Source organism: Amphiprion ocellaris, chromosome 2 (genome assembly GCF_022539595.1).
Source record: "Amphiprion ocellaris isolate individual 3 ecotype Okinawa chromosome 2, ASM2253959v1, whole genome shotgun sequence".
NCBI classification, from domain to species: domain Eukaryota; kingdom Metazoa; phylum Chordata; class Actinopteri; family Pomacentridae; genus Amphiprion; species Amphiprion ocellaris.
The window spans coordinates 6,162,069-6,177,061 of record NC_072767.1 but is presented as its reverse complement, the minus strand read 5'-3'; the positions used below and the strand labels follow the sequence as shown (position 1 = coordinate 6,177,061).

The window sequence follows — 14,993 nt, the reverse complement described above, 5'->3', positions numbered from 1 at the left end:
GAAACATCTTCTAGAACCAAACCACTTATTTTACAGCATTGGTAGATGCCACCAGCAGCAGATAATTAATACTGACAGTGAAACCTGCTGGTTAACGTGCTCTGAAATGTCATTTTTAACTCCTGAGTTTGACCCAAACAACGGTCCGGTTTGTAGAAGTTTCTGGACTCGTCGTTTGGTTTAGCTCCTCTGACTGCTCCTGTTTCTGTCTGCAGAGTTTCTCTCCCCTGAGCTCATTAACGCTGCTTTTCTAACTCGTGGACTCCAGCTAATGAAGCGGACCTCACACAGACCAAAACACAGAACCGAGCCGCCGCCACGACTCAACGCTTCACAGAGCCGAGCATCGCCTCCGCTGAACCCATGACCCCAAAACACCGACAGGCCGAGCAGAAAGATCAATAATCCGAGGTTCTGGATCAATAAAGACATCAGCAGCTAAAACCAAAACATGCAGCGATGTTCAGCTAAACCTGAAGCTGCAACACAAGAAAAATGGTAAGGTTTCGGGTTCTTGACATTTGGTGTCTCATTTTTTGTCGTTTTCTGTCTCGTTTTTGTCATTTCATGTCTTATTTTTGTCATTTTCTGTCTTGCTTTTGTCATTTTGTCTTGCTTTTGCCATTTTGTGTCTCATTTTTTTTGTTTTGTGTCTTGTTTTTGTTGTTTTGTCTCATTTGTGTCATTTTGTGCCTCGTTTTTGTCGTTTTGTGTCTTGTTTTTGTCGTCTCATTTTTTGTCATTTTGTCTTGTTTTTGTCATTTTGTGTCTCATTTTTTGTCGTTTTGTGTCTTGTTTTTGTCATTTTGTGTATCATTTTTGTCATTTTGTGCCGTGCTTTTGTCATTTATGTCTTGTTTTGTCGTTTTGTGTCTCATTTTTTGTCGTTTTGTGTCTTGTTTTTGTCATTTTGTGTATCATTTTTGTCATTTTGTGCCGTGCTTTTGTCATTTATGTCTTGTTTTGTCGTTTTGTGTCTCATTTTTTGTAATTTTCTGTCTTGTTTTTGTCATTTTGTGCCTTGTTTGTCATTTTGTGCCTTGTTTTTGTAGTTTTTGTCGTGTTTTTGTCGTTTTGTGTCTTGTTTTTATCGTTTTGTCTTGTTTTTTGTCATTTTCTGTCTTGCTTTTGTCATTTTGTCTCGTTTTTGTCGTTTGTCTTGTTTTGTCATTTTGTGTCTCATTTTTGTCGTTTTCTGTCTCATTTTTGTCATTTTGTCTTGTTTTTGTCGTTTTGTGTTGTTTTTGTCATTTTGTGTCTTGTTTTTGTTGTTTTTTCTTGCTTTTGTCATTTTGTGTCTCGCTTTTGTCGTTTTCTGTCTCATTTTTGTCGTTTTGTGTTTAACAAACTGCTAGCTAAATACTTAGCTTCTACGCCTGAGAAAAACTGACCTCAGAGACACAAAATCAGCACAAAAAGATGGAAAATGAGAGCAATGAGACACAAGACCAGAAACAGTGAAGAAGCTTCAGCTGCAATCACAAAATTAAAGAGTTTTCCTTTAAAAATACTCAAAGAATCAATAAATAATCAATATGACTATGAATATTCAAAAATGACTAAAAATCATCTAAAATGCAATAAAGCATGTTCAAAATGACTCAGAAAACATCCAGATTTACTAAAAATTGTTCTAAATGACTTGAAACCTGTGCAAAATTATTTAAATATTGCCCAGAATTTGATAAAGACCTGTTCAAAATGACTGAAAATCATCTAAAATGTGATAAACCTTGTTCAAAAGGACTCAGAAAATGTCCAAAATCACATGAAATATGCCTAAAATGACTCAAAATGTGTCCAATATTGTCCTAGATGAGATGAAATCTGTCCATAATTCCTCAAAAATTGTCCAAAATGACACGAAACCTGTGCAAAGTTATTCAAATATTGTCCAAAAAGTGTTAAAAGCTGTTCAAAATTACTCCGAAATTGTCCAGAATGATAAAACTGGTTTAAATTAACTCATAAACTGTCCAGAATGACTTAAAAATTGTTCAAAACTACATCAAAACTGTGCAAAATCATTCAAATATTGTCCAAAATGTGATTTAAAAAACTGTTCAAAATGACACTGTTGAGAATGACTAAAAATTGTTCTAAATGATTTGAAACCTGTGCAAAATTATTCAATTATTGTCCAGAATGCAATAACATCTGTTCAAAAAAACTGAAAATCATCCAAAATGTGATAAAACTGGTTCAAATTGATTCAGAAACTGCCCAGAATGACTAAAAATTGTTCAAAATGACTTGAAACCTGTGCAAAACTATGCAAATATTGTCAAAAATGTGATAAAAACCTGTTCAAAATGACTGAAAATCATCTAAAGTCACATGAAACCTTCCCAAAGTGATTTAAAAAGTGACAATTGTCCTAAATGAGATGAAATCTGTCCACAATTCTACATCAGGTCTGGTGGAACAAAGAAGTGAAAAACACAAACTACGTTAAAGCAGCAAAACCAGAAAAGAGGAAACATCATGAAGCTGGAAGTTCAGCTCAACATCAAATTAAAACCGATTTATTCTGACTTCAAGAGAGAAAATCTCCTTAAAGTTTCCTCTGAAAGCATCAGAAAACCTGCAGGTGAAGCAGAAACACGGCAGGAGGCCTTTAAAGTCAGAGATTTTAGTCCAAATTAAACATATTTCAGTATAAATAATTCATACATCATTAATAATCCGGCAACGTTCAAGGTCGACACGCTGCCGACCGGACTGTGACTTTACTAAACACTTATTTAGGTCACACTTGTTAAAAAAATAAAGAAAACTGACACTATTTCTGCAGAGATGGAGAATCCTGTGACACGTTCGGTCATAGTTTTATATTATACAACATATATCTAGACATTAAACGTATAAAATAATTATAAATAAACATTACACATATTTACAGTTTATAATTATCCTTTAATATGCATCTACTGTTATAAATTATTAGTAGTTATTCCCTGATAAATACCAGGTGTACATAAAGCTGCACACACAGTATTTCCTTTATATATGATATATTCTTACATATTTTACTGTGAAACTATCTTCTTATTATTATTGGTCATCCTGTTTAATGACCTGATGATGTTCAGACGATGTGCTGTTTTATTTATTCACTCTTTAGAACTTTTAGTGGATTTTACACAGTGATCAGTGATAATATCATGTTTTAACAGGGTTCATCGTCTTTTATTCATCACTTTCCTCCTCCTGCATTCTGAGCTGTTGATGGACCCAGAAGGTTATTTTTATCTCATTCAGTCCTCGTCTGCAGATTGATTCAGTTTTCTACCAGCGGAGGGTTTTTCTGACCTCGGAGGACAGAAGCTGGAAGAACTCTGGTCGGTTTTATGCCTTTTTTGGGTCATTTTGTGTCTCGTTTTGTCATTTTATGTCCCATTTTGTGTCTCGTTTTGTCATTTTATGTCCCATTTTGTGTCTCGTTTTGTCATTTTATGTCCCATTTTATGTCTCGTTTTGTCATTTTATGTCCCATTTTGTCATTTTATGTCCCATTTTGTGTCTCGTTTTTGTCCTTTATGTCTCATTTTTGTCATTTATGTCTTGTTTTTGTCGTTTTAGGTTTTGTTTTTGTTTTTTTCTGTTTCTTTTCTTGTCATTTTGTCTCATTTTTGTCCTTTTGTGTCTCATTTTTGTCATTTTGTGTCTTGTCTTCTACGTCTCGTTTTGTTGTTTTCTGTCTCATTTTTGTCCTTTTGTGTCGCGTTTTTGTCAGTCTGTCTTATTTTAGTCGTTTTGTGTCTCATTTTTGTCCTTTTGTGTCTCGTTTTTGTCATTTTGTGTCTTGTTTTTGTCATTTTGTGTCTCGTTGTTGTCGTTCTCTGTCTTGTTATAGTCGTTTTGTCTTATTTTTGTCATTTTATGTCTCGTTTTGTGTCTTGTTTTTGTCATTAACATCATCCAACAGTGTTCCTAAAGAATGTGTAGAGCAAAGCTATGTCCTCTCTTCTATTTTTCATAATTTCATCCCATTGTCAGCCTTGATTGAATGTCTCATTCTACCTCATATTATCAGGATCAGACTCATTCTTTGGACTGTTTTCCATCAGTCAGTTTGTCCTCTTGGTCAGCAGTAACAGCAGCTAAATATCTAGCTTCTACTGCTGAGAAAAAGCTAACATTAGCATGGATTAGCATCCCTGTTACTGTGATTAGAGTAGGGTTAGCAAATAACACAGAAAACATGGAATAAAAATGCTACCATTGATGTGGAAGCTGAGCCAATCAATACCTATTATTGATCATTATGGAGCAGAAACCTGGAAAACAGAAGGGTTATTTTTAAACATTTAGAAACCCAGATGTCCTTCAATTCTGGAATGACCTTGATATTCTGTATTCAATCAGATTATATGGACTAAAACTACATGAGAGGGAAGAAAACCTTCAGTGTTTTATGGAATTTAGTCTGATAGATGAATTAAAACAGTAAAAAGTGGATCAGTTTCATCAAATGTTAAAAAGCTCTTCCGTTTATCGTCAAGAGGGAAGAAAGCAGAAAATATTCAGACGTTAAGAAGCTAAAATCACAGAATTTTTATTTTTAAAATGACTGTTAAAGTAATGAGTGATTAATTGAACAGTTAATGGTTGCAGGTCCAGTAAACACTCACTCAGATATTAATGAATTCATTCCACCTGCTAACAGTCCTGCAGCGAATCATGAAGCTCCAGTTTGTTGTTTTAAATCATAGAAACGCCTAAAACTGAACATACGAACCTTCAAAAAGGAGATCTGATTCATGTTTCATATAAAAATGTCTTGTGTTTGTCATTTTGTCTCGTTTTCGACATTTTTATACCAGATTAATCTTTTCTTTATCCAGAAACTGTTTCTACTGTGAATATTTGCTGTTTTATCAGTTTTATATGACATTAAAGACATTTTATTATGAGCTCCAGTGAATATTAATGAGTTGTCTGCATCGTATTCACAGTTTATACACAGAACAGTCGTATTATTAAAACCCTGTAAGACCCAAATATAGAAACAAAATGAGCAAAAATAAATAAAACTAAATAATAATAATAACAATAATATGTGTGTGTGTATATATATATATATATATATATATATATATATATATATATATATATATATATATATATATATATATATATATATATATATATATATATATATATATAAAAAAAAACAGGCTAAGTAGCTACACAGCCGCAAAATCATAACCAGCCGACCAGTCTATTCTCATCAGCAATAAATCCTCTTTTTTAAATTCTCTGCTGTTAGTTTCTTCACTACGGCTTCAATGACACTAAACTCTCCACTCCTTTAGAAACACAAAAACATTTTAACACAAATATTTCAGGATAATATTTGAGATTGTGGAAAATTTTAAAGGAGTCCAGAAACTTTTTTCCACAACTGAGTGTGAGTTACTGTGTGTGTGTGTGTCTGTCTGTCTGTGGTCAGTGTGTGTATGTGTTTTATTGTGTTTGTGTTTTAGTGTGTATTAATGTGTGTTGTTTCTATGTGTGTGTATTAATGTGTGTGTTGTTTCTATGTGTGTGTATTAATGTGTATCTCCTGCAGTGTGTGTGTTTCTATGTGTTTTATTGTGTGTCTTAATGTGTGTGTGTTTTAGTGTGTCTCTCTGTGCGCATATTAATGCGTGTTTCTCCATGTGTGTGTGTATTTTAGTGCATGTTTCTGTGTTTTAGTGTATTTTAGCATGCGTATTAATGTGTGTGTTGTTTCTATGTGTGTAACTTAATGTGTGTGTGTATTTTTGAGTGTTTATCTCCTGCGGTGTGTTAGTGTGTGTGTGTTTCTGTGTTTCTGAGTTTTAATGTGTGTATTAATGTGGGTTGTTTCTATGTGTGTTTCTCTATGTGTGTATTTTAGTGTGTGTTTATCTCCTGCAGTGTGTGTATTAGTGTGTGTATATTTTAGTGTGTGTATTAGTGTGTGTGTATTTTGGTATGTGTGCATTAGTGTGTGTTTATCTCCTGCAGTGTGTGAACGTTTCTTCACACTGAGAACAATCAGCAGCAGCAGCAGGATTCATTATTTCTGATTCTCTGATTGATTCTCTACAGTTTTTCTGTCTGCACATGAACTAAACGTCGTCACCGGATCAGTTCAAACCTGAATTATTATTTAAATAAATCTAATTTATTCATCCACGGTCCTCTACTCCTGTACTTCTGGACGCTTTCCTCTGCTCCAGCGCCACACAGTTAATATTAATAAATATTAATAACCAGGAGACGTGTTTACAGACGACCAGCAGCAGCAATTTATACAAACTGGCAATAATTCAGCTCCGGTTAATAAAGAGCTTCATTTAATCGTGATTGTCCTGGATGTGCAGCGACGCAGAAGAACAGAAGAAGAACAGAAACTGAATCAGAGAGACGCAGAAACCTGCATCTTCTCATGAACTGGAAACTCAAAACGCATCAGTTTGAGTTCCTCGGCTGGATTTAAATGTTCTGTTGGAGCTTTTTTTACACCAGAGGAATTAATCTGAGGCAAACAGGGTGAATTTAAACACTTCTAAAGGCTGAAATGACCACATTTTAGGGTTTTATATCATTATTTTAACCGTATCACAGAATGAATCGAGGGCAAATTAAATCCAGAAATAATAAAAAATATTTAGATGTGATTAAAAAACTAAAATCCATCCCAGCTCAGAATTAAAAAGCCGCTCTTTGTGGCCTGAAAGGAGAAATCATCTGGAATAATCACAGCTGCTTTTTTTTTTTTTTAAATGTGAGCAGATAATCCTCTTTGTGCTTTCAGCCACTTTAACCTTTTTTCTGCTGCTTCACAGCTTTAAGTCCAGCTAATTAGCAGCTCCTCGTTAGAAAACACCAAAACTGTTGATTCCTGGAAGAAAAGATTCACCGGAAACAGAATGAGAATAAAAGCAGCAGATAAATGAGCCTTTTAATTATTTTAACATCCATAAATTAACTGTTTTACTGTCTGATTATCACTGGGGTGTTTTTATATTTTGGTAAAAAGAAAGGAAGGAATTGTCTGTAATTTTAAATATATGTTTTTTAATTAAAATCTAAATGTGCAATATTGTAATTTAAATTCTATTTTAACTTATTTCCCTGGTTGAAGCAAATGCATGCCTTCTTTTGACAGTATTTTGCTTTTACACTTTACTTTTTACGCAGTACGTCTTAAAATTCTAGCATTTCTATTTAGAGTTTCTCACATTTAGATTTCGGTATTTATTCCTTTATTGTCTGTTGTTTTTGCTGAGTATTATAACTCCACTAAAGGCTTTTCTGATTCTGTAATTTATGAAATAAATACGCAATGAATCCGTTTATAACATTAAAGTATAAATCCATCAGTTTCAGTGCATTTAATGTGAGATTCAAAACACACCCAAACAGATTTTTGGTTAAATTTTTGAGCTCAAACGTGAAAAATTCAGCGAGAAATGAAAGAAATTGTGATCCTAAAAGGTCTAAAATTCATTAAAACCAAATGAAAACTGATCGACCAACAACAGCAGGAAAACTAATAAAACTGATCTAATCATTAGCAGAAAAACTCGAGGAAAATACGGACAGAAACGGATCCATTTCTACTTTTAATTCTGATAAATAAAACAAACAAACAACGACAACCGGCCGGAGCAGCGCCGCGGCCCGCACCGATCATCGGCATCCAGGACGGACAGAGTGTGTGTGTGTCTGTGTGTGTCTGTGTGTGTGTGTCTGTGTGTGCGTGTGTGTGTTCGGTAGGAATTCTCCAAGTTCACGGTCCCGGTCCTGGATAAAGCCGCCTTTGTCTCCGGCCGGAGAAAGCGCCAGAAGCAGCGGCACCGGTCCGGTGCGGAGCCGCCGCCGCTCCGGTGCCGCTGCAGTGTGAGAAGTGTCGGTAATAACGAGCTGTCCTCTAATGAACCTCTTTCATGTCCCGGTTCGGTCCACCGGCCACAGTAGCCCCATTGTCCCCCGGTTGGATCCTCACCCAGCCGGTGCCGGAGTGTCAGAGGTCGGCTGGGCCTCGCTGACCACGAGGACCCGGGACGGAGCGGGACGAACCGGGGCGGACCGCCGTCCCCGGTCCGCCCCGGTTCGTCCCGCTCCGTCCCGGGTCCTCGTAGAGACCCAAGTACGCCCCGTTACTCTGCGCTACATACCGGGACACCACCGGAGTGGCGGGTCTCGGACGCAGCGTCAAAGCGCACAAGTTTCCAGCCGGAGCGGAGGAGCTGGAGGCGGACTGGAGTTCTCATGAAGACCCAGTCCGCCCCGGTTCGTCCCTCTCCGTGCCGGGTCCTTATGGAGACCCCCGTCCGCCCCGTTACTCCCCGCTACATCCCGGGACACCACCGGGACAGAGGGTCTCCGACGCAGCGTCAAAGCGCACAAGTTAGCGTTAACCAGTCGGAGTGGAGGAGCGCGAGGCGGACCGAAGTCCTCATGGAGACCCACACCCACCCCGCTACTCCCCGCTACATCCCGGGACACCACCGGGGCGGCGGGTCTCCGACGCACAAGTTTCCTCAGAAGCGGAACCGCTAAAAACCCCAAACCCGCTGCCGAGTCGAGCGGAGGAGGAGAGAGAAAAAGAGGAAAAAAAGAAGAGGAGGAAGAAGAAGAGAGGTTCCGGTGCCAACTCACCATCCACCAGGTTCTGGCTGAGATGTCGTAGCAGAGCTGCCACTTGATGGACCCGTCCGAGCTCTTCGCTGCCATCGCGCTGTCAGCGAGCTTCATCTGCTGCGGCCGCTCACCGGAGATAAGATGCCTAATTGAGAAAACATTTGCTGTGGCATGTTGGGCAACATGTAGCCCGCTCGGAACCATATGGAATCATGGGAAAAAAAAAAAAAAAAAAGAGGAGCCTGCTGCTGACAATGGACCAATCTCCTGCAGACCCCGTGGCAAGGTGAGCGGATCATCTGCTCCGGGAGGAACACTCCCACTGGCTCCGCCGGAGGACCGCAGCTTTACGCATCGCTTCCCCGCGTCCTGATGCTTCCACTGGGGCTCCGGCAGCGGCACCAGAACTGGACCCGAACTTCTTCTTCATCGCTTTAATGTGGGGGGGAAGCAGGGGGGAGGCTGTCCCCTCCCTCACCCCTCCATCCTCACCCCTCCACCCCCAGCAGAGCACCGGTGTTCCGCCATAAATACGTCCGGACTGGAGGCTTCGGTTCCGGACGGAGCAGCTCCACCAGCCTGGAACATCAGAGTGAGTGACCCGCTTCATTCAGAGCTTAGACTCTTAAATATTCTCAGAAATACACTAAAATTAGAGACTTTTGTTACATTTAAAGCAGAAAAAACAGATTGTTTAACATTTTTATGCTTCGAACTTCAGTTTAAAACACGAATAGCTTCTATTTCAGGCTGGATTTGTGTTTTAATTATAGTGAAAGTAGATTAAAATAGAACGTTTATTATGGTTTTTATATCTTTATGTTTTCAGGATAGCTGTGCAGAAACTAAATATTTAGCAGATATCTTAAGATTTTATTCCTGTTTATAAAATGTTTAATACTGATGATAGAAGAGACTTTATTTGAAATGATTAAATTAATTTACAGTCTCTGAAGAAATGTTCTGTTTAAACTATTTTGTATTTAATTTAATGTAGTTTTTATTTTTGCATTATTTTGAATCTGAATATTTTTGCTCCATATATTCTGTTTTCTCAGAAGTTCAGAGTTAAAGGATCCTTTAGTAAATTAAAGCTTAAAAAGGTTAAAGCAAGCCTGACTGTTTATATTTATGGATTATAACTGAAATAACAAGCATTAATAAACGATTATTAAACATAATTAAAGATTTTATTCAGCATTTTTAATCAATTTCTGACCTTAAACTGTCCCTCAGTGAGATACACTCCACTTTTCTATGGATATAATGTCTGTGAACAATTTAAACATTTAGGATAAAGACTTTATGAATTCATTTTTAATTTAAAAATTCAAACAAACTAATACTAATACAAAACTAATACTAACAAACTAACTTCTAATTTCACATAGAGACAGAAAGACACCAGATATGTGAGGATATATTTAGGAGGTTACGTATAAAATAGAAAATATGTCTTAAATCTTATATATTTGTAAATAGAAAACTACAATATATTATTAAATGGGAACTGTTTATTGATGTACTGATGATGTTTATATTTGTATATTATTGCTGTTTAGAAAAACTTTTACCTTCAAATGTCAACAAAATCTACTTGTTCTGAAATTATCCACAGTACAACGGTATTTTTAAGCTCTGTATTTTATTTTACATTCTGCTCTTTTATTGTTTATATTTATGTAATATTTATATTGTTTTTAGTATATTTATACTATAGTTTGTGTGTAAATGCAGTTAGATTAATTAAGTTTGATTCATTTCTCTGCACAAACGTCTCCTTCTCTGGTGTTTTTCTACAGAAACGTGTGTTTTAAGGTTTTCTAACCAACAGAATCCGGATGTTTTTGTCTTTTTCTTCCCCCTCCAGGACCGACGGAGGCAGCATCATGCGTTAGAACCTGGTGTATCTGTGGGAGTCGGGGGTCTGGAGGAGGAGCTGGGGGGTCTGGAGCTCAGGTTGCTAATCAGAGGGGGAATACCTGAACCAGGGCAGAGCCGTCGTCAAACAGTCCTCCCTTTGTGGCGGCCGAACGGAGGAATGCGATTGAGCCGGAGATATGGAGGGTTGCTGGGGGGGTTTCAGGTACACCAGGAGGTGAGGAGGGGGAGGCGCCTCTGGAAACCTGGAGGAACCAGAACCACTGTGATCAGACTGAAATTAAATCATGTCAACTCGGAGAGCGTTTAGAGAGAGTCTCATCCTGTTTCTAATCATATTCACTGTGTTTTTATTTACATCTAAGCTGAGGAACCTGATTATTGTCTCTGTGTTCTGGACAGTCGGTCTCATTTCTCAGCCTCTGTGATCTTCAGCAGCTCAGATGTTCTCTGGAACCACAATAAGCTGCTGTCCGACATGTTAAAGCAGCTGTAAACACTCACTAATTATCTGCTCCGAGGTGTTTTCTGATTAGCTGAGCTGGCTGCTGGACAGGACTTACATGCAAAATCCTCAAATTATTACAGAACTGAAGGTTCTTCCTCAGATTATAGCTGACAAGACGGTTTAAAGCATACCATTATAATTCAGATTTACACTATCGTTAAAGTTTAGGGTCAAAGGAGTCACATGAAATACAGTAAAATACAATAAAGATATTGAAAAAATATAGTAAAAATATAGTAAACATATAGCAAAAAATACAGTAAAATACAGCAAAGATATAGTAAAACTACACTAAAAATACAGTATAAATACAGTAAAAATATAGTAAAAATTGTATTATTATTTTAAAAATATATAATCAAAAAAGGAAAAATCTCATAAAACAGTAAAAATACTGTAAAAATATAGTAAAAATACAGTAAAAAATATAGAAAAACATTTTTAAATATAGTATAAATACAGTAAAACATAGTAAAAATGCAGTAAAAAAATACAGAAAACCATATTTTAAAAATATATTAAAAATATAGTAAAACATAGTAAAAATGTAGTAAATTTTTGTAAAAATACAGTAAAAAAATTGTAAAACATTAAAATGCAGTTAAAATTAGCAAAAACTAAAGTAAAATAAAGTAAGTGCAGAAAGAAAGTGCAGTAAAATATATTAACAATATAGTAAAAATATAGTAAAAAAATACAGTAAAAATATACACTATTGTTCAAAAGTTTGAGGTCACCCAGACAATTTCATGTTTTCCATGAAAACTCCCACTTTTATCCATGTGCTAACATAACTGCACAAGGGTTTTCTAATCATCAATGAGCCTTTCAACACCATTAACTAACACAATGTAGCATTAGAACACAGGAGTGATGGTTGCTGGAAATGTTCCTCTGTACCTCTATGGAGATATTCCATTAAAAATCAGCCGTTTCCAGCTAGAATAGTCATTTACCACATTAACAATGTAGTAAAGCCCCAAGTAACCCACAACTTTTTCAAAATGACCTGAAACTTGTCCAAAATGAGCCAAAGATATTCCTAACAGAGTTAAATTTGCCCAAAATGGCTTGAAACTTGCTTAAAATGAGTCTGAAGCTGTTGAAGTTGTTTAAATTGACTCAAAATAGCCAAAAATGGCTTAAATTGTGTTCAAAATAAGTTAAATAGTGTCTAAACTGCTTTGGAACATATCTAAACATCATCCTAATGAAGACAGAATTGGCCAGAGTGATCCAACATGTGTCTGTAATGTGTTGAAAGCTGTTTAGAATGGATTTCTAACCCTATCTAACCCAGAATTCACTAATTAGCTTAGCTGCTAAAAACGTTAGCTTGTTGATCTAAAGGCTTCAGTGGGTAAAATGAGCTAACCTGAGTTCATCTGTTTTCAGAGCTAAACAAACATTTAGCAAACCAAACAAACCATTAATTCTTACAAACCTGAACTTCAGTCTTATCAGCTAAAATTAAACATTAGCCAACTTGAACATAACGTTCTAACTGCTGTAATATTTAATTAGCTAATATGCTCATGTGTTTAGCTTAACTTACCTGCTCAACCACTGACCTATGTATAAATAACACGAGAGCAGTTTGTACATAAGAAATGGCTAACCTGAGCTTAGATAATAATTCATTTAAACAGCTTAAAATACTGACATTACCAGAAACCGTTTTAGCTGCTAAAATACAGATGACCTTTAAAATGCTAAACAGTTAGCTGAAGCTTCTTCTGAAATTATACTGAAGCTAACCTGGATTACATTTAACCCTATCCGTTTTTAGTAAAACATTAATTCTGGAAAACCTGAACTTACACATGTAATCAGTTAAAATAAAACATTAGCTGAATTGGAACTCTTGTAGATGCTAAATTAAATATTATCTATTTAGTTAAGCTACTGAAGTGAGCGCAGCTAACTCCACTGAAGTGCTTTAGCATGGAAAACAAGCTAACCCACCTGAATTCAACTGTATTAAATGCTAAAATAAACAGTTCAGAAGCCAACCTGACTTTTATAAAATAAAATATTAATGCTGGCAGACCTGAACGTGAAAATTTTATCAACTGAAACTAAAAATTGGCAGCTAAGCTCAGCTGCTAACACGGACCCTTACTAACAGAAGTTTACCTGCTAAAACAAGCTGTTTAAAAGATGCTAAAGCTAACCTGGATCACACTGAATTGAACCATTCTTAAACAAAGAATTAATTCTGGCAAAAGCTTTGCTATTTAAAGTAAAATATTACCTGAATTGGAGATGTTGTAGTGGCTGAAAAAAAATGTTAGCTGCTAAAAACGTTAGCTTATTGAGCTAAAGGCTGCAGTGGGTAAAATGTGCTAACTGAATTCAATTGTTTTAAGAGCTAAACAAACAGTTAGCAAACCCAATAAACCTTTAATGCTTACAAACCTGAACCTCAGAGTCTTATCAGCTAAAATCAAACATTAGAAAACTTTAACAGAAATGTTATAACTGCTGAAATATTTAATTTGCTAATATGTTCATGTGTTGTGGCTAAAATAAAATGCTAGCTGCTTAGCTTAGCTGCTAACGTGGGCTAATATTTAACAACTACCAGCTAACTTAGAAGCTTTAGTGGGTAAAACAGCATAATTAACCTGAAATTAACTGTTCAATTGCTAGAATAAACAGGTCAGAAGACACTGACGTTTACCTGAGTTACTCTGAATTTAGCCATTTATGAATAAACAATAATGCTTAGAATTAAACATTAGCTGAAGTGAAACTGTTTTAGCTGCTGAAATAAACCACTTACGCCCATTTATATCCGTCTACAGCTGCTGTTATCGGTCATAAAGATTTTTTTTTCTGTAGTATTTTACCTGCGCTGTTTTACATCATAACCAAACCAGCTGTTTTTACTGGTTGAAATCGCTTTAAAGGAGCAATTTAACTTAGCTTTACAACTAATAAAGTGTGACTGAAATGTATCAACATGCATCAAAATAACTTGATTTCATTCAACGGAGTTATGTTTTAGGAATTACAGCTCAGAGGATCATCACACAGAATATAATTTCTTAGTTTTACATATAAAACAGTCTGAACATTTACAGGTTTAACATCAGTTTTGCTCATTTAATTAATTACTGCACTTAACACATGCACAAGTAAATAAATACCAGGCACATCTAATTTAAACTGGTTAATAAGTTTGCTGACTTCAGGTTTATAGGTGTTTATTAATGTTATTGAAGGTTTTAGTTCTTCTACACAACAACACGTTCAATTCTCTCTTAGATTTTATTCAGGATTCTTTACAATAACGTGTATAAATTGCTCAACGGTCGGTTATTATGACTTCAGTGCGTGCCAGTTTCACTTATTATTATTACTATTGGATTACATTATTTACATTTTAAATGTTGTTAAAATCAGTTAAATTACTAATACACTTATCCATATTGTAACTGAGCCACAGCTGCTTTTATGTAAAGATGTTTATAACCATTTAACATAAAAACATTCAAGATTAATGTAAAATTGTAATCAAATTAAACTAGTTATTTCAGACTGATATCTACAGCAAATGGCAATTTGTGAATGTCTTTGAATGGAATATTCAGCACTGAATGTGATCTAATTTAATGCATTTATACAAAGAGAAGATATAAAGTCAAGTGTTTGAGTGGATGTCTGTGTGTTTTTATCTTCATATTCTCACCATAAAGATGTTTTTCTCTGTGCTAGCTGTGATTTGGGTCATATTTTAGTAGAATGTATGTTTCACCTGTGGCAAGTCTTGTGACCTTTCAGAGGAAACTGAGTGTGAAGCAGCAGCTGGTGGTTTCAGAAGCTGTTTGTGGAGTTTAGATCTAAACCAGGAGTGTCCAACATGCGGCCCACGGGTCAAAACTGGCCCTCCAGAGGGTCCAATCTGGCCCTCAAAGTGTAAAAATTCCAGAGAAGACATTAACTGCAGATTGTAAATTACTAAAACTATAAATTTAAA

The 14,993-nt window shown here is 36.0% G+C and overlaps 1 protein-coding gene and 1 long non-coding RNA gene across 2 annotated transcripts in view; one reads left to right on the top strand and one right to left on the bottom strand.

Annotated features, from left to right (window-relative positions):
* Nucleotides 1–8,826, bottom strand: part of LOC111577026 (nuclear factor 1 A-type) — a 90,159-nt gene extending 81,333 nt beyond the window's left edge. The window contains exon 1 of the mRNA XM_055005204.1: nucleotides 8,641–8,826. Coding sequence (XP_054861179.1) covers nucleotides 8,641–8,826 — 186 coding nt within the window. The remainder of the gene's footprint in view (nucleotides 1–8,640) is intronic.
* A 246-nt stretch (nucleotides 8,827–9,072) lies between these two features.
* Nucleotides 9,073–14,727, top strand: LOC129347579 (uncharacterized). The gene is made up of 2 exons (XR_008599770.1): nucleotides 9,073–9,214; nucleotides 10,493–14,727. It is a non-coding gene; the product is annotated as an uncharacterized LOC129347579 (long non-coding RNA).
* The last annotated feature ends 266 nt before the right edge of the window (nucleotides 14,728–14,993 follow it).